The sequence below is a fragment of the Nothobranchius furzeri genome, chromosome 3 (genome assembly GCF_043380555.1).
Source record: "Nothobranchius furzeri strain GRZ-AD chromosome 3, NfurGRZ-RIMD1, whole genome shotgun sequence".
NCBI classification, from domain to species: Eukaryota; Metazoa; Chordata; class Actinopteri; order Cyprinodontiformes; family Nothobranchiidae; genus Nothobranchius; species Nothobranchius furzeri.
Window position 1 is genome coordinate 5,494,301 of NC_091743.1, and position 24,724 is coordinate 5,519,024.

Sequence of the window (24,724 nt, forward strand, 5' to 3'; positions counted from 1 at the left end):
TTTCAACATTTCATCTAAACAAGTAAAAAAGAAACGATTCCTTCGAAACAGAAGCTCACACCCGAAAAGAACCATTCAAATTTTTTCTGCAGAACATGAGGCCACTTTGCACAAACATATCAGTGATGTGTTTCTGATTCTAAAAGCTGGTTTCTGGTTCTACTGACGTTTCCTTTTAGTAAAAGGACTTTTCCTTCCCACTGTTACCCTGCATGCTGCTGCTCAGATCAGAGAGGTGCAGCGAAGTGATGCTTCAGACTGATCTGCTGGTTCTTTCTTTAGGGACGATCTGACAAACTGTCCTTTCTGAAACATTTGTAACCTGAATGTGAACTAGATATGAACTGGTCTGATTGCTTTTAGAAAAATGCTTCCAACTGACCTTTTGAAAGCAGAATTTCCATTAGAAGGCCTGAACTGATTCAAAACTGAGTTTGTTGGACAAATTTAAATGGAAGAATCACCAAGATAATCTGAAAGTGTTTGTATTTTACTTGGTACTTTTCTAAGGATTGTAATTTTGGTTACATTAAATGAAACCCATATTTTTCTTAGTGTCCTGTCTCATACTCACAACTTCATTCTCCTTTAAAGGTGTATCCAGTTCCACCACCCCAGGATGCAAATTATGACGTTCCGGTTCCGTCAGCCACAGAAAGCCCACAGACAATGATTGGTGCATACAGCACCCTTCCTAATCCTCGCAAGCCTGAGTGGATCTATGACGTTCCATTGGGTTCAGAGAAACAAAGTCTACACCATAGCCTATATGATACGTTGCCCTCTAAAACCAATTCCAGTCCGCTCTACGATGTTCTTCCATCGTGTAATCTGTCTGTTCAAAGGGCAAACCCTAACCCATCCTCCCTTTATGATATACCTAAAGCTAATTCTTTTGAAATCCCAAGTCCCCCCAAAGCATTACCATCTAAGGAGAAACCTTTCTGCCAAATGAACGCTGATTTATCAGGCAATCAAATGCCCCTCGAAGATAGAAGTGACCCAAGCAAACTTTCTGAATTCAAAAAGGTGCGCTTGCAGCAGATGAGGAACTTTCTGGCTTGTACAACATTTCAAGACCTTTCCAATAATGTGGAGCCACTTGTGCAAGAAGATGATAAAACTAGAACATGTCCCTCTGCACCAGACAGTCAAAGAATCAGCAGAACCTCCAGCTCTTCAGGTAGCTCTTGTGACTCTCTAGCCTTGAGCTCGCCATCTCCTGAGCTTCTACATGAAGTGACGCTCAGTCAGGACGAGGCCTGCCGCAAACTCCTTGACTTGCAGGAATCTGTTTGCAGGGCAGTGCCTCAGCTCATGGAGTTTGTCAGCAGTAACTGGAGATGTAAACAACACCTGGAGAAACACCTGGAGGAGATAAAAGAAGCAACAGAGAGGATTGTAGGTGCTGTAATGTGCTTCCAGACCTTTGCCCTGGGCATTAAAGGAAACGCTCGTCATTTGACTGACATCAATCTGCAAACCAGGCTTTATAAACAGCTGTTGACTGTAGAGGACTGTGCCGTAATCCTACAACAAACAACAAGTGCTCTGAACATGGCAGGATGGACCCTCCACACACTCTGTCAGGACCCAGATGAGGTCCAGACTCCTGACCAACTGGATCGTTTTGTTATGGTGGCCCGTACTGTTCCAGATGACATCAAGCGCCTTGTGTCCATCATCTATGCCAACAGCAAACTTCTGTTTAAAAGTCCTCAGAAAGATCCAGAGTCTGTGGAAGATGATAATGACTACATCGAATTAATGGTGAGGTTATCATGCAAAACGCACACTTAACTTTAGTTATACGTAGAATATGAGATGTTTTTGTTGCCAGTCAAACGAGCACATTTTTGAATATACAGGTCCATCTAAAAAATTAGCATATTGTGATAAAGTTCATTATTGTGTAGGGTTTGGTAAATTGAGTGCTTTTAGAGCTCAATATATATTACCTCTACTTATGACCAATAAGCTGTGATACTCTAAATACAGAATATCAACCCTGATTGGTCTTTTTGTGTTTATCAGAAGATTCTAGAATTCTTTATTTATTAGGGGATTGTACACACTTCGTTTTGATTCAGAAAACAGCCATGTTTATAAAAGTAAGAATTTGTTTTACCAGCAATTAAAACTTGACAAGTTAAATAACATTTTGCTGTGATGGATGGAACTAGATGTGATGTATGAAACCTATGTGTGAATGTGGTGTAATCAGAACTTCCAAATCTAGGAGAGCTGAGTTCTGGATGTAAAAGAATTTGGTTTGCGTTAAGCTATGAAGTTGATTCTTATCAAAAACACATCAGACACTATCTGTGCATCTACTTCTGAAACATTTCATTTTATTATAATTATTATAAGTAGCAATAAACAAACAAATGTTTATTTAATGATTCTCTAGCTTATACGTTTTAGAAGTTCATATTTAATTTAGGAAATCATTCTTTGATTTAGCAACTGATCCGAGCTGCAAGTGTTAGGCATGAAGAATCCTGTAGGGTGATAAATGTCAAGAATGAGTCGTTAACATCTTACTTATGAACCATAAAATATGAGATTCCATAGAAATATGAAATATCAATCTGATGGATCTTTGAATATTTTAACCAGAAGATCAGAACTTTTTATTGTAGGGATTAAGCGACACTTCGTATTAACTCGGAGGAAAGAGAGAGAGTCAGGTTTAAAATAGTTAAGAAATTTACTTCTACACAATTTAAACAAGACTAACTTAAACACTCTGTGTACTGATGGACTAAGGTGGAGTGAGACGTGATGAATGATGATGGTGTGTGTGTGGAACTTTATTCAGAACCAGCGGATCTGGAGAAGCATTTAGTTCTGAGTGGGAGTGAATGTTTCGCTCTAAACTTTAGTCGGAGATTTATAACACACATGAAACGCCAGCTGTCGGTCTACATACCCAGGGGAAGCCTCGGTTAGATCCAGGATGCAGAGGTCTTCGTGGACCCTCTTTGGTACCAAAGCCGGTAGAAAAGCAGCGGTGCTGACCAATCTAGTCTTGGAATGCTTCCAGGTCTCGACAGGTTATCACTGGCGTCTCAAAGACCCTGAAGGGGTCATGAGGTTCAGCTTTTATTCTGAAGGAATCGTTGTGGTCAGGTGTAACTTGCAACAGATTTTATCCAGCTTGTCTGAGGTTCTTTATGGCTGAAGAGGAAGTCCGGATGGCCTGTCCGAGACTTCTCTAGAACGCTTTGAACTAAAGAAAAGGTGGCGTGGAATAGTTTTTATAATTGTCATATTTTGGTTTACTGGCGAATCAGAATTTGACATGCAAAAGAGGGTTTATACAAACACCACAGAAAACCACGCCTAGCCCCAGAAACAAAGGTTCTGATTGGGTCAGACAAAAGGAAATGTGTTGTGTGACTTTAGCATTATGTGTCATCAGTGTCTAGTGCAAATGTCGAAGATTATAATAACTTGTAAAATACTATTGATCACAGGATTATAATATCAAGTAATAACATCGTCATTTCACAGATTGATTGAACATCGGGCTCACATTATTATTGGTGATTAACAAAGTTGTTGATTATGTGTTTATCAAAATAGTTCTTCGTCTTCACTTGGTAACAGAGGTGAAGCAGTTCAGATGAGCAGAGTACATGAAAGGCCTTGGCCACTAGCCTGTCAGAGACTTTATGTCTCTGCTCGAGCAGATACAGCAGATCATGGCCTTTAGGTCAAAAACAGGACATTCATGATGCTACATATCCCCCCTTTTCAAGGGCATGGTGGTCCAGGCAGAGACCACCTGACGTTGAACAAACCAGAGGCCAGAAGGACTCCGCCGAGAAAACAAGGTGTAATTTCGCAGGCAGAGGCCAAAAGTGGTGAGGAATGAACCCCACACCGAAGGACAGACACGGATAATTTCCTTTGGAAGTGGTTAAATCAACAATCAGTAGATCATTAATACATCCATGGGAAGGGAATAATTGAAGCAGTAATTAGAATTTTTTATCTCCGCGTGGAGGGAATAATTCAAACAGTAATTTGATCCTTGTAATTGCACTTAGCGTAATCCAGAGTAGGAAGAAGACGAGCAGACAACAGATCAGGTCCCAGCAAACAAAGTATCCCAGCAGTCATAGCCGGAATCAACGGACGTCCAGGTCCAACGAGCCGGAACACCAAGCAGCAAGCAGCAGAGTCCAATCACGAATCATAGGGCCACCCCCAGGAATCGTGGAACATCGGCAAAACTCAGCAGAGGGGAGAGAGCACAACACAGGGCACTTCATTGTAGACACAGAAGGCGTTTGATGCAAATCAACAAATAAAAAGAAACCTGTCAATATGTGTACCTGTATGTACTATGTGAAGCAATTATGTGAACAGAGCCCAAGTGAAGAAATGGATGCAATACACTACGTGTACTCATTACCTGACTTCAGGAACACACAGCATGACCATCTCAAATCACCCAAGTCTGCACGTCATGTATAAACAGGAAAGACAACCATGCACACACACAAACAAACAAACTTGTGCAACCTGAAACAAGGGACCATGGGACTGACGATGGAAAATAGAGATCACTCCCCTTTTGAAGTAGAAGGCCTAGCTGAAGGCACGGGAGGTGCCAGAGGAGGTACAAGTGCAGGAGCGACCGGCACAGGTTGCGGTATCTGGACAGCCAGGGCGTCGCGGAAAACCGGCACGAGGGCACGAGATAGGCAGTCACCGACGTTGCGGACCAACTCTCGTAGGGAGTCATCCGTGCGGAGAAGTGACGGAACAGGAAAAATGACAACCCCAACGACAGACAAAGGTTTAAGCATGCAGTGAATAACACGACAGAATCAGTTGAGGACCAGGAGTAAGACACTGGTTGAATCCTGAGACCGGGATCTGCCTACAACTCACGCAGCACCCTGTTTACTGCACCAATCCGAACCATGGTTGGACCACTGAACGTAAGACGATCCACCATAGCAGGAGAAAGAGCAAAGGAGATGTTATCATAAAAAGGAGAAAACTCCACAACAGACCTATGCTCACCAGGATCCAAGTAATGTAGAGAGACCTCACCTACATGGACCGTTGCACTACGTGAAACTGTCACCCATAGAGTTTGGGACGGAAGCACAACACGTGTGGACACACCATGACGCTCAAAGAAAACATCTGCGTCACGAGCAGGGGTATTAACTAACCAACGGTCACCAACCACAACAGCTGTAGTTTGAATCACATGTGAACGTGGAGTCACAGTCATAGGACATTTAGAATCAACCGACAACTCATCAATGCCACACACACCAGTGGCACCGCCACGCAAAACAAGGTGTGCCTGGACACAAGAAGTGCAGGCCACGTGTGAGAGAACACACGCGCAGGTCCGGGACCAACCGTACGTGTGGCATGTCCTCATGGAACGCGACGACCACAGGCGTATGTAACCTGACATGAGTGTCTTTGATTGTCACTCGAGCAATCGCAGACCGGACCATGGCCAGGGACACAAGGTATGGAGGGATCCTCCCCATAAGGAGGGTATCAGTCGAGGCGCTCACTCCCGACCGTAGTCGGACAGGCAAGTGGTTAGCGTCTGTGTACGAGCATAATCAACATCCACAAAAGAACGTAATTCGTTCACAGCGGAAGTTGTTTTACGCGAAATGTCGCTATGAGTGTTGAGTACCGCCATAGTCTGTTTTTCAGATGTGCCCAGCTGTCACAAGGCACGCCGCTGCTGCAGTACCTGCTTACGCAGAGCCGGATATTCTCTGTTAAGCTCATCAATGTGTCGACGAACTGTGTTAATCTCGATCGAGTTGACTAAAGAGAATCCGAAATTTAAAAGATTGCCAATTGTATTTGCTACTGAGAAAAGCCCGTCTAGGAAACGCTTCGGCCAAATGCTGGTACCGGAAAGGTCACTGTTCGAAACCGTGAATTTAAGCGCCTGGACCAGTATGTGATGGATGTCAGCTTCTGCATGCTGCGTCAGGGTACTAGTCCAGCGGGCTTCCGTTTCAGAAAGTTTGCCAAAGGCATTCGTCATCTTATCAGTACACGCCACAGCAGGGTCGAATTTGACAAAAATATTTTGTGTAAATAGATGATAGTCATTAAAGGGGCATTATGTAAGTTTGACAGCCAAAACATGTATAGAAATAATAAATGTCTTCTTCATACATTCTCCTGCAATGCCCTGGTCCTGTAGAATGAGCCCTGGCATTTTTACTGTGATTGCCTGTTTTTCTGTAAAATCACAGAAATCACTGCTCGGTTTGAGCAGGCTGCTTCATGCGCGTTCACGCTCAGGCATAGCCCGTAGCATTTGCTATCAGTAGCTTTAGCAGCAGAGAGTGAGGTAGTACCAACTCAGCGACTTTGTCGCTGTTCCTAACGCTGTCATGATGTGATGGAGGAGATGATGGACCAAGTGTGGTGGAGCTGACCAGCAGGCAGGAATGCAGGCACGGATAAAGTAAAAATGGGTTTAATGACAGGATACGGCAGGAACGAGAACAACACGACAAACAACAATGATCTGACAAAGACTGGCACAAGGAGGGAGGTATAAATACACAGGGAAATCAGGAACACATGAGCAGGTTAATGAGGGGCAGGTGAGAACAACAAGGGCTAATCAGGGCAGGAGAGAGACACAGTCAGGAAGGCAGGGGCAGAACGTGACAGTTACCCCCCCCCCCCCCCCCCCCCCCAAGGGGCGGATACTAGACGCCCACAAGGCCACACCACACAGGAGACTTGGAACACGTGACTCGGGAGGACTGGAAACACTTGACTGGACAGGAACACTTGACCACTTGACTTGACTGGACAGGAACACTGCAGCAGCCGGGCGTGGGACCCAGCAGAGACCACAGGAGCAGGCACAGGACCCAGCAGAGAACCGCAGCAGCAGGCGTGGGAACCAGCAGAGAACTGCAGCAGCAGGCGTGGGACCCAGCAGAGACTGCAGCATGAAGGACCTTCAGGCATAGACCCCGCAGGCGTGGACCAGGAAGTGGGACGAAACAGCAGGAGCGACGCGAGGAAACCAGGAGTGGCAGCAGGTACTCGGCAACAGTCCTGAGCAGGTGCACACCGTGACTCGACTGGATCCAACAGGCGGAGGCTTGGGTGAAGGGAAGCAGACATGGAGCAGGAAGACCAGCCCTACCACCCCGGAGAATGTTGGCGTGCATAGGGGGTTTTACCTCCATCAAAAGCTCCAGGAAAAAACAGGATGGGGCAGAACAGCAGGAGAGGAGAATGGGTTTGACCACCCCGGGAACAAATAGGATGCGCCGAAACCCCCTCAATGGGTCCGACCACCCCGGAAACAGGTAGGATGCGCCGAAAAAACCCTCGAGTCAGAATCTCCCCTAGCTGAAAGGGGAAAAAAAAAAATAATCCTCCAGAAACAGATGTTGCAGAGCTCACCACAGGTCCAGGTTGGTCAGATCATTCTGTCATGATGCGATGGTGGAGATGATGGACCAAGTGTGGTGGAGCTGACCAGGAGGCAGGAATGCATGCACGGATAAAGTAAAAATGGGTTTAATGACAGGATACGGCAGGAACGAGAACAACATGACAAACAACAATGATCTGACAAAGACTGGCACAAGGAGGGAGGTATAAATAAACAGGGAAATCAGGAACACATGAGCAGGTTAATGAGGGGCAGGTGAGAACAATAAGGGCTAATCAGGGCAGGAGAGAGACACAGTCAGGAAGGCAGGGGCAGAACATGACAAACGCCTAGTGATGAACCTAGCTACATTTCTGAGGACCCTTAGCTACTTTCTTCTAGATATTTCCTGCAAATTAGCAACAAAATAGCCATTTTCGCTCCGAACCGTTCTTTGAACGTTGTTTCAGCTGTCATCAAGGATATAAAAGATACAGATACCACAGACTTCACTGGTGCTTTAGTTCAACTAGGTAGATGTCGGACTCTAGTGTAGAAGATCCAGGTTCGATTCTTGATGTGAACGCAATTTATGTAGAGTTTACTTTTTACATTAATGGTATATATTTTTACAGTAAGATGCCCAAATTTTTATTTGAGACTCGCTGAACGGCTTTGAATTCACAGATAAAAAAGATGTGGGTTCAACTTTCATTTTGGAACAATTTTTCAAGCAAGCTCTGTGAAGCTGACGGACTGACCCATCATAAACCTTTGTCGGCTGTGCTGAAGAGAAAGGTACAGAACCAAATTATTTAATTAATTAGCTGCGCGTTCCCCCCCCCCCCCGGGACTGTCTCAGCTGTATTTTCGTTGAGTGTGCACGTAAAGCATGCGCGCCTCGTGCACGAGCCTACTATTGCAGCTGCCGTTACGCTTTTGGCCTGAGGGGGCAATCGCGAGCATAAAAATTCAAAACTCCGTAAAGTCCCTTTAACAGACCTGGGCGGTCTTGGAGTGTGATACCCGAAGAGGGCCCAGGTTCGTACAGACGCGTTAGAGGAGGCTGAGAATGATTCTAAGCTGCGGTCAATATCAGACCGATGCACGCGACTAACAAAACAGGTTTTCCCTTACAGAGGCGTAGCCGTGGCGGGCCGCCACGGCTGACATCCCACCGCCACACCTACAAGAGCCCAAGTTTTTTTTGTTTTTGTTGGTGCTGTTTCCCGAAGAAGCAGCGGGAACGACTGTTGTTGTCGGTTGTGATCACAGCCGGCAGGCAGCAAGGAGCAGGCAGGGCAAGGTGAAGTTACAGCATAAGTTACTGAGTTTAAAATTAGAAAGGTAGCAGTGGATATAATGCTTTTTGGTTTACATGTTTCAATAGCATTAAGATAAACGAGTGTTGATGATTTTGACAGGGTTTCCTCCAGTGCTTACTAGGCCAGGTTCTCCTCCCCCCACCAGGCTAATCATCACTTATTCATGTAAAAATTATTTATTTTTTTATGTCTGCCTTTAACCGCATCTAATACTGTATTACGGCGTGAGCGCAACAGCGACAACTTAAGATCGATGTGTGAGCAGCCTGAGAGGCCGGGTGTTTTCATCTGAACCCTTAAAACCTCCAGCAGGCTACGCTGCACTATTGACGTGTTAGCGCGCGGCGCTAACAACTTAGCGACGTGACATGTCTCGGAGAAAGCATAAAAACACGTTGGACGCTTCTTCTGAAGCGGGAAAATAACACCTCTTCTTAAGTAGAGCATGACGTCGCCTCGGCTCGTTCACGGCCGAGCCGGACTGAGCTCGATAACATTGACCCAGCACAGCCACTTGGTCGTTGGAGCTGCCCCGTCACTGCCTGATGGAAAACCAGCGGGTTTCATCAGACTCGTAAAGTTTTTTTTGTTTTTGCTGGGGACCCCCTGTATTTTACCGCTCCCTCTTGCAGTCTTCCCCTATTAACATTTAAAATGATTCTGTAAACTCTGTGTATCAATAGAAAAAATCTCTGCCAGCTGCAGTAAATGTAGTTTCCAAATAATAAATAAGAGGTGCATTCATCTGTGCATCTCCTTTGATCCGCATTAGTGATATTTTCAGCACCAGAACAGTGAAGCAAAGAAACAGATTCCTGAGTTTGTTAGTGATTTTATTTATTAGGTGCATCTAACCTGTTCTAATTTTCTCTGAAATGGGATCAAATCAGTGCTTCTATGGGTTGGCTCCACTCTGCACTAGAAAATTTGCTTTCATCCAAAAAAAGTACTTTGGACCACTGAGCAACAGTCCAGTGCTGCTTCTCTGTAGCCCAGGTCAGGCGCTTTTGCCGCTGTTTCTGGTTCAAAAGTGGCTTGACCTGGGGAATGCGGCACCTGTAGCCCATTTCCTGCACACACCTGTACAAGGTGGCTCTAGATGTTTCTACTCCAGACTCAGTCCACTGCTTCCGCAGGTCCCCCAAGGTCTGGAATCGGTCATTCTCCACAGTCTTCCTCAGAGTCTGGCCACCTCTTCTGGTTGTGCAGCGTTTTCTGCCACACTTTTTCCTTCCCACAGACTTCCCACTGAGGTGCCTTGATACAGCACTCTGGGAACAGCCTATTCGTTCAGAAATTTCTTTCTGTGTCTTTCCCTCTTGCTTGAGGGTGTCAATGATGGCCTTCTAGACAGCAGTCAGGTCGGCAGTCTTACCCATGATTGCGGTTTTCAGTAATGAACCAGGCTGGGAGTTTTTAAAAGCCTCAGGAATCTTTTGCAGGTGTTTAGAGTTAATTAGTTGATTCAGATGATTAGGTTAATAGCTCATTTAGAGAACCTTTTCATGATCTGCAAATTTTTTTGAGATACAGTAGGAATCGTGGGTTTTCATGAGCTGTATGCCAAAATCATCAATATTAGAAACAATAAAAGGCTTGAACTACTTCAGTTGTGTGTAATGAATCGAATATACATGAAAGTCTAATGTTTATCAGTACATTACAGACAATAATGAACTTTATCACAGTATGCAAATTTTTTGAGAAGGACCTGTACAGTTGCAAGAAAAAGTATTTGAACCCTTAGATTTAATAACTGGTTAAACTTGCTTTGGCAGCAATAACTTCAACCAAATGTTTCCTGTAGTTGCAGGTCAGACCTGTACAAAGGTCAGGAGTAATTCTTGATATTTTCTCTTTACAAAACTGCAATATTCTTGGGATGTCTGGTGTGAATCCTTTCATTGAGGTCAGGCCAGCATCTCAATTAGGTTGGGGTCACCACTCTAGCTAGGCCACTCTAGAAGGCATATTTTCTTCTGTTTAAGCCATTCTGTTGTTGATTTACTTATAGGCTTTGGGTCGGTGTCCTGCTGTGTCACCCATCTTCTGCTGAGCTTCAGATGTTTAATAGATTTTGTATATAGATTTTCAGCTAAATGTCTTGATAAACTTGAGAATTCCTTTTTCCTTTGATGATAGTAATCTGTCCAGGCCCTGACGAAGCAAAGCAGCCCCAAACCATGATGCCTCCACCACCATACTTCACAGTATACATTTAAAAATACACCACTCATGTCTTCACCCTCCAGCCTTTCTCAAGTTTTTCTTTGAGGCCCTGGTACTTCTCTAATTTCTCATGTTCTTTTTTCCTGATGTTGCATCACTTAGTATCGAACACAACCACAAAAGCTGTCCTCTCTTATTTGTCCACCACCACAATGTCCGGTTGGTTTACCGTCACCATTTTTTCAGTCTGGATCTGGAAGTCCCACAGGAGCTCTGCTCTCTTGCTCTCAACCAGCTTAGGGGGTGTTACCCACTTTGACCTTGGGGCTTCCAGTCCATACTCTGCACAGATGTTTCTGTACATGATGCCAGTGACTTGGTTGTGGAGTTCCATGTTTGCTTTCCCTGCCAGCATCTGCAGTTATGTGGTGGATTGTCTCAGGGTCTTTGCATAGCCTACACCTTGGGATTTGTCTGGTGTGGTAGATCTTGGCCTGTCACATATCACACACACACGCATGCACACACACACACACACACACACACACACACACATATTTGTTTGATGGGGTGTTATCACATGTCTGGTGTTCGGCTTTAAGAAACTACTCTGCAGATGCACACAACATTTCCTTTTCTTCACTGAAGATTTTTGAAACATTTTTACGGCAGCATATTACCGTCAGTGTGCGGAAAAAAAAGGATTGGTATCTTGTAATTACGAGATTCTCGTAAAATCCTGTTTTAGCGAGAAATATTCTCATAAAAACGTGCAACTTTCTCATTACAATGTGATATAAATCTCGTCTTAATGAGAACGCTTCTGAAAATAACACATTTAATAACGTGAAATGGCGATTAAAGGTTTTGGAGTTATACTCAGAATGAACGTGGCAGCTATTCCAGTTCTTGATGTTAGAACTGTAGGAAGTATTTATCCATTAACCCTGATGAACCTGATTGGTTAGTTAGATTACAGGCTTGTCTTGAAGAATTAAAAAATTAGATGGTTCTAAACTTTCTGCTTTTAAATCAAGACAAGATTGAAGTTATCTTCTTTGGACCTGAAAATCAGAAAAGAAAATTGTTTAGTCAGTCACCTGACCTGAATGGCATTACATTAATCTCCGAGAACAAAGTAAGGAACCTTGGTGTTATCTTTGACCAGGACATGTCTTTCAAATCCCAGGTTTCACAAGTTTGTAGGATTTCCTTTTTCCACCTTCGGAATATTGCTAAGATTAGAAGCATCCTTTCCAGGAGTGATGCTGAAAAACTAGTTCAGGCATTTATTACACCAAGACTGGATTACTGTACTTCATTACTCTCAGGAAGTCCACAGAATGTACTTAAAAGTCTTCAGCTTGTCCAAAGTGCTGCAGCTAGAGTTCTGATGAGAATTAAAAAGAGAGATCATATCTCTCCTGTCTTAGCTTCCCTACATTGGCTACCTGTTATATTCAGAATAGATTTTAAGATCCTCCTTCTCACATATAAAGCTCTTAATAATCAAGCTCCATCATACATCAGTGATCTGATTGTTCCATGGAGAACGAACACCAAAGAAACATCTAGTTTGTGGAGGTTGTAGTTGCAACAATAGAACAAGAGTTCCAACCGTCGGGATACCAGGTTCACTGCTGATACGTGAAATGTTTTATTAGGATCCATCTATTGTAGGCTTCACCTAAAATCACTGATTTTAGATCTTTTATGGTTGCTCATCTTCTAAGAATAACATCTTCTGGGCTCAGAACATCGACATATAAAAATATGGACAGAGCCTGCCCATTTCTCCACCATGGGGCAACTTGAAGCCAAAAATGGAAGGTTCCCACCAGTGCTTCTTTTTGACTGAGTCACACCCAGACAATCGAAAAATGGGAAAATATGTGAAGCTATAAATGACACCAGTGTAGCTGCTAGCTAACTTAGCTAACCCAAGAAGCTACAAAGGGCTCCGGGGACCGCTGGGAAGCCCACTCCATGGCCAACTGGCATCTGTGCGAGAGTGTAGTCATGCTGGTCACCTGTGGAGATTTAATATGGACTGGGATTGTTAAATTACAAGCAAACAGGGCCAAAGTGTCTGGCGGCTGCACACCCTAAGGCAGCAGATTCATGCCTGCAATGTAAACAGTCGGAGCATGAACCTGCAGCAGGTGTAAATTGGCGGTCACGCATTGGCGGTCTGCAGCTGTACCCTGCTCATTGGCCCGGTTGAGAAAGGTTTATAAATGGTCAGTCAGTGTGACATGATCATGTTCATCCTCATGTACATGTGCAGATCCCTCTCTTTCCTAGCTCTGAGAAGGACGGTTCTGAGTGCAAACTGTTTTTTTTCTTTCTTTTAATACATCTACAGGGAATACCTACAAGAAAGTTCTACAGAAAGTTGCAAAGGGTACTCAGAAATCCACCAAGTTTGTCGCTAGGTTCTTTTAGGTCAAAAAGTTGTTAGGGGGGAGGTTATTATGAATAGCATCAAAGTAACTGAGTTGGCAAGACTGAAAATGAGATAGGATGGGGAGCTCCCCCAGAAGTCTGCGTGTATATTGTACCCTGCGTTAGCAGATGTCTCGCGCTATTGGCTAATGCTGAGTGGCACTTGATCCAAATTGCATGGGGCAGGACAGGGCCATCAAAATAAAAGGTTACACATTGCCTACATTACATTACAGTACAGGCTAAAACTATCACTTTTACAAATTTCTAAAAATGATGTATGCTACTTTAATGAACATGATTGATGGTACAGCCAGTAATAGCTAAAAACAAACATTTCAATCTATGGTTGCTTTTTCCCCCCAAAGGTTAAAGATGAGAAGCAGGAGAAAGAAGAAAAAGAACCAAAAGAAAATATCTCACCAACCTCTGAAACGGTAAAGCCAACAGCTTTGTGTCTTTTAAAAACTTGTAATCGGTTATTCTGGAACCCTGTAGCCAGAAGCATACAGGCAATATTTAGTCCCTAATACCTCTTGGTTCACTCCTTCTCCTTTTGCTTTCAGAATGATAACATGGGGCCCTCTGACTCCAGCAGTACCAAAGAACAGCACCTTCCTTCCTTGTCAGAGCACTGCCGCCTTTATTTTGGAGCTCTTCAAAAGGCTATTGGAGCATTTGTGGACAGTCTTCACAATGGCCAGCCCCCAGAGAAGTTTATCTCTCAAAGTAAACTGGTCATCATGGTGGGCCAGAGGTTGGTTGACACCCTTTGTAAGGAAGCCCATCGTCAAGAGTTGTCCCAAAGCCTGCTATGTAAGAGCAACCACCTGTGTGCTCTCCTGAAGCAGCTGGCGGTGGCCACCAAGAAAGCAGCTCTGCACTTTCCCGATAAGCAGGCTCTGTTGGAGGTAAAAGAGTTTGCTAAAGATCTAGCCCAAAGGGCACAACATTTCCGGATATCACTTGACCTCTGAGAGCAAATGCAGCAAGCATTTGTTGAGACTGTAAAAGGCAACCATTCATTCTTGATGCATCTGGCTGGTTTCTGGTTAACTCCTTTGTTTAATACTATCTTTCTACTGAACTTCACTAAGCTAAATAGTTTATTAATTGGAAATAATTCAAGCAAATGTAAAATAGCTAGGACAAGTTTGTTTTATAATTATTTTACATTTTTGAAAACAGCTTATCACATTGACTTGAGTGTTTTTATATTTTAGATATAGATGATGTCACCTGCTGGGTTTTAGATGCATTTTGTAAATATTTAGTATATGAATATTAAGTGAAAATGAAATCTTTATGTCTTTCCAAACTTTTAAGTCAAATAATTTTAATATTTACTTCTAATAAAAAGCAATAATAAAATCACAAGGCTTTGGAATTGTTTTAATTTCTCAAACCAATTTCTTCTAAAATATAATATTTTTCAATATTAATCCAAAAAGAACCTCAAAATAATTGGCAATCTGCAGAGATGGATACAATAAGAGAATCACATCAGAGAAAAGGTTTTTGATTGGTTCTGTGAATTCAGGTTGTTCATTCTGTCAGCTGGCTCTGGGTCAGCAAGGTTGATTATTCTCCTATTAATTTTCAGTGCTTAATAAAAAATACGTCGTCAAAACTGCCTCTGGTGTGTAAATGTATTGTTGACATATTAGTGTGAAAATTTTGTGTTTTTGTCACTGGGATCTTGAAGTCATAGAGAAATCTTTCACAGGCACAAACAATAGCTTTACCAATTCACAATCTTAGGTAGAAGTACACAGATTCCATTCTTTGAGTCACAGATCACAAGACCTTACAGTTACAGTTTTTCCCCAGTATATCCAAAATATATAGTACAAAAATGTTTGTGTCTCGACTCTGGGAACTTAAAATCACAGACAAAAATTCCTGAAAAATCCTATCATTCACACGTACATAACGACGTACAATTGGCCCCCTTAATGGTTCCACATCATGCCATTTTAAATCTTTGAGAGCAAAGGTAACTACAGTATATGAAAAAACATTACCGTTGGCACTATTGGGATGTCATTTATCTAAAATACGAGTTTTTTTGGTTTGCTTTTGTAGCGGAATGAAATGACCTAAAGGTCATCTCCCCTCTCTCCTCACGAAGCACTAATCTCCTTGAGATATTGCTCAAGGCCTTTGATGTCACGATGTGGGGATGTTTAGAACCCAAAATGCAGATCACCCAGGATGACACGAGGCAGAAGATGGTGTAAAGTAAAAATCCTTTTATTTGATGGATGAAACAAAAATAAATCCAGGCAGCGAGCCTAAAGTCCAGAAGTCCAGAGCACAGTTTACCCAAAGCTCACTTAAAGCACAAAAAACCAGGAGACCAAAAAAACTCACAAGGAGCACGAAGAATAAGAGACAAAGCTCAGACAGAGCACGAACAACCGCTGACAGAAATACAACAAACACACTGACGGCAAAAATGGACCGACACAACACAGAGACAAGACAGGGCTTATGTAGACAGGGAGGAGCAATTAGGGAAACAGGAAGCAGGTGTGTGGAGTGAGGCTGGAGGGAAGACAGGTGACCACAATTATCTGGATGGGGAAGAGAACCAGTGGAGGGCAGATAAACGTAAAACTATATAAAACACAAAACTAAACCTAAAGACTATGGGAAGGACTCACACAAACACATACACATACTGACACACACAAACTCATACACACATACAATGAACTGGGGAACAAGAGGCTGGAGCTACTACTTAAGACACACAACAGAGATGCAGACAAAGGACACATGAGGGCTCTAAGAGAACACAAAAGGAGGACCTGGAGTGGGAACTGGAGGAGCTGGGGAACAAAGGGACACAGAACATGACATTTGATGCCTCTGCATCTAAACTGTTTTCAATAGCTATTTGCCTCCTCCTACAGCACAAGAAAGAAGAAAGAAGACCAAGAACTAAAATAATAATCAAATAACTTTGTTAGTCCAAATAATCATGTGAAGCCTAATGTTCAATCAATCTATGAAATGAGAATATTAATTACTTGATATTATAATCGTATGACAGTATATAATAGTAATATAACTTTAAACTAGACACTAGACTGATCAAATGTAATGTTAAAGTCACATGACATTCCTTTTGTCTCTCCAATCAGAGCTTTCCTTTCTGATGCGTGGCGTGGTCTGTGCCATGTTTATTTTGTAGTCAAATTCTGATTCGACCATAAATCAAAAACATCTGAATTATAAAACTAATTCCCACGTCACCCTTAACTCAATTCAAACGTTCTAGAGTTTTGAGCCGGCCACTCGTAACTTTTTAACTACAAGAACCTTGACAAGGTGAATAATAAAACCTGTTGCAAGCTCCACCTGAACGCAACACTCCTTCAGAGTAAAGCTGAATTCACTGACCCTTCAGGGTCCCGCTGACGCTGTCAAACACCAGTCACTTACCCGGAGGCATTCCAAGACTAGTCTGTCGTACCGTACGCTGTTTCATCGGCTCTGGTACCAAAGGGAGGTCCGTGGACCTAGCATTCTGGATCTACAACGGAGGTCTCCGCCAGGGGTATTTAGAGTGGCAATATGGCGTCTGAATGTGGTTTTGAAACGCCGACTGTAGTTTAGAGCAAAACATTCGCTCCCACACAGAACTAACGTCGTCTTCGTCTTCCTCCGCTTATCCGGGTCCGGGTCGCGGGGGCAGCATCCCAACTAGGGAGCTCCAGGCCGTCCTCTCCCCGGCCTTGTCCACCAGCTCCTCCGGCAGGACCCCAAGGCGTTCCCGGACCAGATTGGAGATGTAACCTCTCCAACGTGTCCTGGGTCGACCCGGGGGCCTTCTGCCGGCAGGACATGCCCGAAACACCTCCCCGGGCAGGCGTCCAGGAGGCATCCTGACCAGATGCCCAAACCACCTCAACTGGCTCCTTTCGATCCGGAGGAGCAGCGGTTCTACTCCGAGTCCCTCCCGAATGTCCGAGCTCCTCACCCTATCTCTAAGGCTGAGCCCGGCCACCCTACGGAGGAAACTCAATTCGGCCGCTTGTATCCGCGATCTCGTTCTTTCGGTCATTACCCAAAGCTCATGACCATAGGTGAGGATTGGGACGTAGATCGACCGGTAAATCGAGAGCCTGGCCTTCTGGCTCAGCTCCCTCTTCCCCACGACAGATCGGCTCAGCGTCCGCATCACTGCAGACGCCGAACCAATCCGCCTGTCGATCTCCCGATCCCTCCTACCCTCACTCGTGAACAAGACCCCGAGATACTTAAACTCCTCCACTTGAGGTAGGACCTCTCCCCCGACCCGGAGGTGGCAAGCCACCCTTTTCCGGTCGAGAACCATGGTCTCAGATTTGGAGGTGCTGATCCTCATCCCAGCCGCTTCACATTCGGCCGCGAACCTACCCAGCAAGAGCTGAAGGTCAGAGCTGGATGAAGCTAGGAGGACCACATCATCCGCAAAAAGCAGAGACGAGATTCTCCTGCCACCAAACTCGACACACTCCACACCACGGCTGCGTCTAGAAATTCTGTCCATAAAAGTGATGAACAGAACCGGTGACAAAGGGCAGCCCTGGCGGAGTCCAACCCTCACTGGGAACAGGTCCGACTTACTACCGGCTATGCGGACCAAACTCACGCTCCTCTGGTAAAGGGACTGAATGGCCCTTAACAGAAAGCCACCCACCCCATACTCCTGGAGCGTCCCCCACAGGGTGCCCCTGGGGACACGGTCATAAGCCTTCTCCAAATCCACAAAGCACATGTGGATTGGTTGGGGAAACTCCCATGCCCCCTCCATCACCCTTGCAAGGGTATAGAGCTGGTCCACAGTTCCACGGCCAGGACGACAACCACATTGCTCCTCCTCTATCTGAGATTCAACTATCGATCGGACCCTCCTCTCCAGTACCTTGGCGTAGACCTTTCCAGGGAGGCTGAGGAGTGTGATCCCCCTATAGTTGGAACACACCCTCAGGTCACCCTTCTTAAAGATGGGGACCACCACCCCGGTCTGCCACTCCCTAGGAACTGCCCCCGATGACCACGCAATGTTGTAGAGACGTGTCAACCATGACAGCCCTACAACATCCATAGCCTTGAGATACCCAGGACGAACCTCATCCGTCCCCGGGGCTCCGCCGCTGTGTAGTTGTTTGACTACCTCAGCAACTTCTGCCCCCGAGATCGGACAGTCCATCCCCAGGCCTCCCAGCTCTGGTTCCTCCTCGGAATGCGCATTGGTGGGATTGAGGAGCTCCTCAAAGTATTCCTTCCACCGTCCGACTATAGCCTCAGTTGACGTCAGCAGCTCCCCATCCCCACTGTAAACAGTGTGAGCGAGTTGCTGCCTTCCTCTCCTGAGGCGCCAGACAGTTTGCCAGAACCTCTTTGGAGCCGATCGATAGTCTTTCTCCATGGCCTCACCAAACTCCTCCCACGCCCGAGATTTTGCCTCGGCAACTGCCACTGCTGCACCCCGCTTGGCTATCCGGTACCTGTCTGCTGCCTCCGGAGACCCACAGACCAGCCACGCCCTGTAGGCCTCCTTCTTCAGCCTGACGGCTCCCCGAACCTCTGGTGTCCACCAGCGGGTACGGGGGTTGCCACCACGACTGGCACCGGCCACCTTACGACCACAGCTAGCAACAGCCGCCTCGACAATCGCAGAGTGGAACAAGGCCCACTCGGACTCAATGTCCCCCACTGCTCTCGGGACGTGGTCAAAGCTCTGCCGGAGGTGGGAGTTGAAGACCGTCTTGACACGTTCTTCTGCCAGGCGTTCCCAGCAGACCCTCACTATGCGTTTGGGTCTGCCAGGTCTACGCGGCATGTTCCCTTGCCATCTGATCAAACTCACCACCAGGTGGTGATCAGTTGACAGCTCCGCCCCTCTCTTCACTCGGGTGTCCAAAACATACGGCCGCAGGTCAGATGATCCGACTACAAAATCTATCATCGACCTGTGACCTAGGCTGCCCTGGTACCAAGTGTACCGGTGGGCATCCTTATGTTCGAACATGGTGTTCGTTATGGCCAAACTGCGGCTTGCACAGAAGTCCAATAACAAAACACCGCTCGAGTTCAGATTAGGTGGGCCGTTCCTCCCAATCACACCCCTCCAGGTCAAGCTGTCATTGCCCACGTGAGCATTGAAGTCCCCCAGCAGGACAATGGAGTCCCCTGATGGAGCACTATCTAGCACTCGTCCCAGGGACTCCAAAAAGGGTGGGTACTCTGAACTGATATTTGGCCCATAAGCACAAACAACAGTCAGGACCCGTTCCCCGACCCGAAGGCGCAAGGAAGCTACCCTCTTGTCCCCCGGGGTGAACCCCAACACACAGGCAGAGAGTCTCGGGGCTAACAAAAAGCCAACCCCAGCCCTCCGCCTCTCACCCGGAGCAACTCCAGCAAAGTAGAGTGTCCAACCCCTCTCCAGGTCTCGGGTTCCAGAGCCAATGCAATGTGTCGAGGTGAGTCCGACTATATCTAGCCGGTACCGCTCAACCTCTGCCACAAGCTCCGGCTCCTTCCCCGCCAGCGAGGTGACGTTCCATGTCCCAAAAACTAGTTTTCTTGTCCGGGGATTGGACCGCCAAGGCTCCCGCCTTGGTCTGCCACCCGATTCGCATTGCACCGGACCCTTCATGTTCCTCCTGCGGGTGGTGGGTCCACAGTTGGACGAGCCCATGTATCCGGTTCGGGCTGGGCCCGGCCGGGCCCCATGGGCGAAAGCCCGGCCACCAGGCGCTCGCTCACGGGCCCCAACCCCAGGCCTGTCTCCAGGGTGGGACCCCGGTAACCCTCCGGGCCGGGTACTCCGACTCTTCGTTTTAACCGCCATGAAAGATCCTTCGAACCGTTCTTTGTCTCACCCTTCACCTAAGACCAATTTGTCATGGGAGACCTTACCAGGGGCACTAAGTGCCCCAGACAACATAGCTCCTAGGATCATTAGGGCACTCAAACTCCTCCACCACGATAAGGTGACGGTTCAAGGAGGACAGAACTAACGTTTCTCTGGAAACGAGAGTTCTGATAAAATTCCACATTTACACCATCCATCTTGCCTCATTCACACCTAGATCCATTCAACACACAGTGTTTAAAGTTAGTTAGCCTTGTTTTAAATTGTTTAGAAATAAATCTTCTTAAACTTTAAAACTTCTCTCTCTCTCTCTCTCTCTCTCTCTCTCTCTATCTATCTCTCTCTCTCTCTCTCTCTCTCTCTCTCTCTCTCTCTCTCTCTTTTGACTCCGGGTTAATACGAAGTGTTACCCAATCCCTGCAGTAAAAAGTTCCAGTTTTCTGTTTAAATTAATGTTCAAAGATACATCAAATTGATTTCATATTTCCTATGGAATGTCACGTTTTATGGGTCATTACTTAAGATGTAACTAACGAATCACTACACTTTTATACCCAGAAATAAAATGGTTTGTTTCTGTGAAACACCGCCAATGTGCTGACGTGGCTTTGACTCCCAGTGGTGCTGGCATTAACGTAAGTAGCCAGCTGAATAGGCACCGATTGAATTCCGTGGTACCGGCAACGACCGATTCACATGAGATGAAACTGTGCCTTGTTTTGGTACCTTTTGCCACTTACACTCTTGCATTCGGTAACTGATTTCCCAAGATAGATAGCAGTGCATGTGCAAGAGCGCTATGTCGTCAGTCACTGCAGGCGAGATGTAAACAGAGCAAGCACCATGGTAGAAAGAACGCACTCTAAATTTTGGGTCTACTTCACTAAATGCGATGGGTGGTACGTGGTCTGCCTGTGTCTGTTTTGTTCTACATGTTTTGTGTGTGTAACCTTGGACGGACTTTACTGCAGAGACACATTTCTATGCCTCAGGATGCTGGCATAGACAATAAAGCTGATTCTGATTCTGATGGGTGATGATAGCAACACTGACAACGTCCTAAGAGAGCTATCATCTTCTTAATCTGCTCCAGCAGGTAAATGAACTGTTTAAGATAATGTTAGCTTGATAATTTAGCTTTTGTTGCTATCAGCTAATGGTGGGTTCACTTTCTCCTCGGAAAGAAGAATTCCGAGTAGGAAAAAGAAACTGTTTGAAAATGAAGGGCAAAAGAATGAAGATGCACAGTAAATTTAGTTCACAGCAAAGATTTTTGCTTCAGTTTATAAAACTACAAGGACACACCATCACAGTTTGTCCAGAGGGGAAAGGGAGCACATGGAGCTGGGTTTAGTTTGTGAAACACCACAATATTAAAATACAAACAGTCGAATGGTTTTGAAGTTTGTTTCAGTTTTATTAGTGGTTTATAATACATGGTCTTCTCCTCTTAGTTATTCCAGAGGGCTTAGGAGAGGATTAGGAGCTGGACAAAACCAGACAGCTTCATTTATATAGCACATTTCCTACACAAAGGCAACTCAATGTGCTTTACAGCAATAAAGGCAGACATAACAAACATAAAAATGGAAACAATGAAGACTAAAACTAGAAAATTAACATAATATAAATTAAAGATCGTGAAGAGAACTAAATGTGGTCAATCAGCAATTACTAAGTAGGTGAAAACATGGTGTAAGGAGAAGTGCAGACCAGAATTAAAGCTGTGAAACTGGTACTAAAACTAACATAATTAAAACTAACAGAGATCAGGTAGGAAGGCTAACCAGGGGTTACTAACTGTAAGGTGACTTAACCTAGAGTAGAAAACTAACAAAGTATAATGAGGCATTGAGTGGATAACAAAGTGGTCAGCCATGAACTACTAAGCAACAGAAAACACTGATTAGGCTGAAGGTGACTAGAACTAATGCAGTAAAAGCCGGTACAATGTACTACAAACATTGATGGCTGAAATCAGTAACTAACAGAAATTCAAGATGTGGCAGAGTGGACTGAACTGCTCCACCTGCTCCCACTTTCCTTGATTAGGGAGCCAGCCAGTCAGGGCCCAGGTGGCAGCGCCGCGACTAGGCATGTCCCAATTTGAAGACTCCTTCAAATGCGGTCGACGAATCCGGCCTTCTTTTCGCCTGAATGAAGGATGGGTCCGGTGTATCCTTCAATGGGTAGCATTTCCCAAGATGCCTTGCGGGCCGGCCGGCAGAAAAACGGCGGACAGTGAAACGGGAGCTGTCGGAGAGGATTGCGCATATAAATGTCACTATAAACTTGAAAACTGTTAGGTTAAGGACTTTTGGTGATACATGAACGTTATTTTAGTTAGAAATGTTACAGTAAAAGTGCTTGTGTTGCGGTCTCGGCTCGTATGTTCGGCCGCTCGGTGTCGTACTTCTCCCGCTACGTTTCCCCCTGATTTTAATAGAAGTTTGTATTTTAGGGACAAAAGAGAAAACCAGGGAATTTATTAAGCTTAGGGCGAAGATGGACCACATGATCACTGGAGCAAAGTATTCGGCGGCTGTGGCATGGAGGTACAATAACATCTCATATTTTAAAAACTCGTTTGAGTTAATTTTTTTCTGCGAAAACATGAAAGGAATAACCCGTTGTCCACTTTTCTCTTCCTGTTGTTTTTTCTTACATTTGTTAAGACTATTCTGGAGAAAATGGGCATCCAGGAGAAGGTGACAGCGATGACCAGCTTCTGGAGCTGATCAGAGAGGACATGAGGCTGCAGAGGGAGGCAGAGCAGCAGAGGGCACAGGAGAGAAGGGAGAACTTTGACAGCTTTTTACTTTGCTAGAAGAAAATTGTTAATAAAGATTAAACATGTACATATAAAAGAAATATCTAAATAAAAACAGTTCTGCATTAAACTCTTGAATTTTATTTTGGATTACAAATGTGAATTGTTTACTAGAGGGTATCCGCTGGGTCTTAAAGTCTTAAAAGGTGATAAATCGGTTTTGGTCAAATTAAGACCCTTAGAAAGTATTAAAAACTATTATCACATCTTTGCTCAGGCTCAGCTTGTCGAAAGTGTTTTCTCCAAATTAGCTCTCCAACAGTCAAGGAAATGATTAAAGATCTAAATAAAACTTCGAGCTCCATCGTTTAAAGTTCCTTCTCCCTTCTACTCAGCGGTTCCACGGTTGCTAGGCGACGGAATGTTCGCCGAGGGAGAGGCGGGAGTTCATGAAGGCTAGGCCTGTCCAAATTCACAGCCGTTAACATCCGGTCTACCCGGCCGACGGAGGACCCAGCCCACGTCGGCCGAGTAGACTGGGTCCTTCGAAGGATGCAGACCCTGAATTGAGACACAGCCAGTTTCTGATTGCTGCCATTCCCTCAGGCACAAGCCATTTGGTCCCTTCTCTGCACGGACTAAAAAGGGTGGAGGAGCTTGGTCCTTCTCCATCCACCCTACAGTAGTGCATGCTTTTGCTCTGTCACTTGCCCCTCTGGCCTGGAGCGAGCAAAGGATAACTGCATGGTGAAGTGTAGAAAGGACGGCACACCAGAGCAGCTGGCCTGGAACAAGGGGTATGGAGCCACTGGTGATCATTCTTACTGGCCATCGGGCCAACGGGGCCACACTGCAGGTCGGTACGGCGTTGGAGCGCCGACGGAGTGTCCAGTAACACAGAGTACACTGGGAGGGGGGAACTGTCACTCAGGACTTTTCTTTTTTTAAATCCTTTTCTATGTGTTAATTTGGTTGTGTTTCCATCGCAGCAGAGGCTCCCAGTAGATGTGGTGGTCTCACCGCAGTGGTGGCATCTCCAGTCTTTTTGTGTGTCTTTTGATTTGCAGCACTGTGTGTGTGTGTGTGTGTGTGTGTGTGTGTGTGCGTGCGTGCGTGCATGCGTGCGTGCGTCCACAGCGGGTGATATGGTGGTGGGTGGAGTTGCTACTGGCCTGTGGGGGTCCCCCATCCCACTGGTAAGCTTCGGCTATGGGCTTTTATTTTAGTTCATAGTTTAATTTTTTTTAATTTTTTTTTTTTGGTAATAAATTGTTATTATAAAGCTCTGAATACGACTCCCAACTTCCTGGGCAAAAAATGAACTTACATGACCTGTTGTATTCCTTGGGTGCAATTCCCAAGGTGGCGTTTTCAATAGATAACCAGTAGATCCGCTAATGTTCACAAAGGCACGGTGGTCCAATATATTCAATGAAAACCACACCAACAACTTAACAATGAAACAAAGTTGGGGTCAACCGGAACTTATGCTTAAACAGCAGTAATGAAAATATTTTAATCACACCAAATAAATGAGAGACGATAGTGTTAAAGGCTGGGACGTAATTTTGGGGGGGGACGGGTGGGACATGTCCCCCCCACTTTTTCAAAAGGCAGTTTCGGTCCCCTTCACTTTTTTCCGTCCAAAAACAATGTTACGCTCCATTAAATGGATTTGATTGAGCACTAGGACCGAAACGGAAACCGGTTTCCTATTAGACCCACCCAAAAGC

At 45.2% G+C, this 24,724-nt stretch overlaps 1 protein-coding gene across 2 annotated transcripts in view; it reads left to right on the forward strand.

The window, feature by feature from the left end:
* The window catches only part of cass4 (Cas scaffold protein family member 4), a 54,633-nt gene extending 39,653 nt beyond the window's left edge, over nucleotides 1–14,980 (forward strand). For both annotated transcript variants that reach the window (XM_015960104.3, XM_054747731.2), the window contains exons 5-7: nucleotides 595–1,770; nucleotides 13,716–13,784; nucleotides 13,914–14,980. In XM_015960104.3, the coding sequence (XP_015815590.3) occupies nucleotides 595–1,770; nucleotides 13,716–13,784; nucleotides 13,914–14,324 (1,656 nt within the window). In that variant the 3' untranslated portion in view covers nucleotides 14,325–14,980. The remainder of the gene's footprint in view (nucleotides 1–594; nucleotides 1,771–13,715; nucleotides 13,785–13,913) is intronic.
* The last annotated feature ends 9,744 nt before the right edge of the window (nucleotides 14,981–24,724 follow it).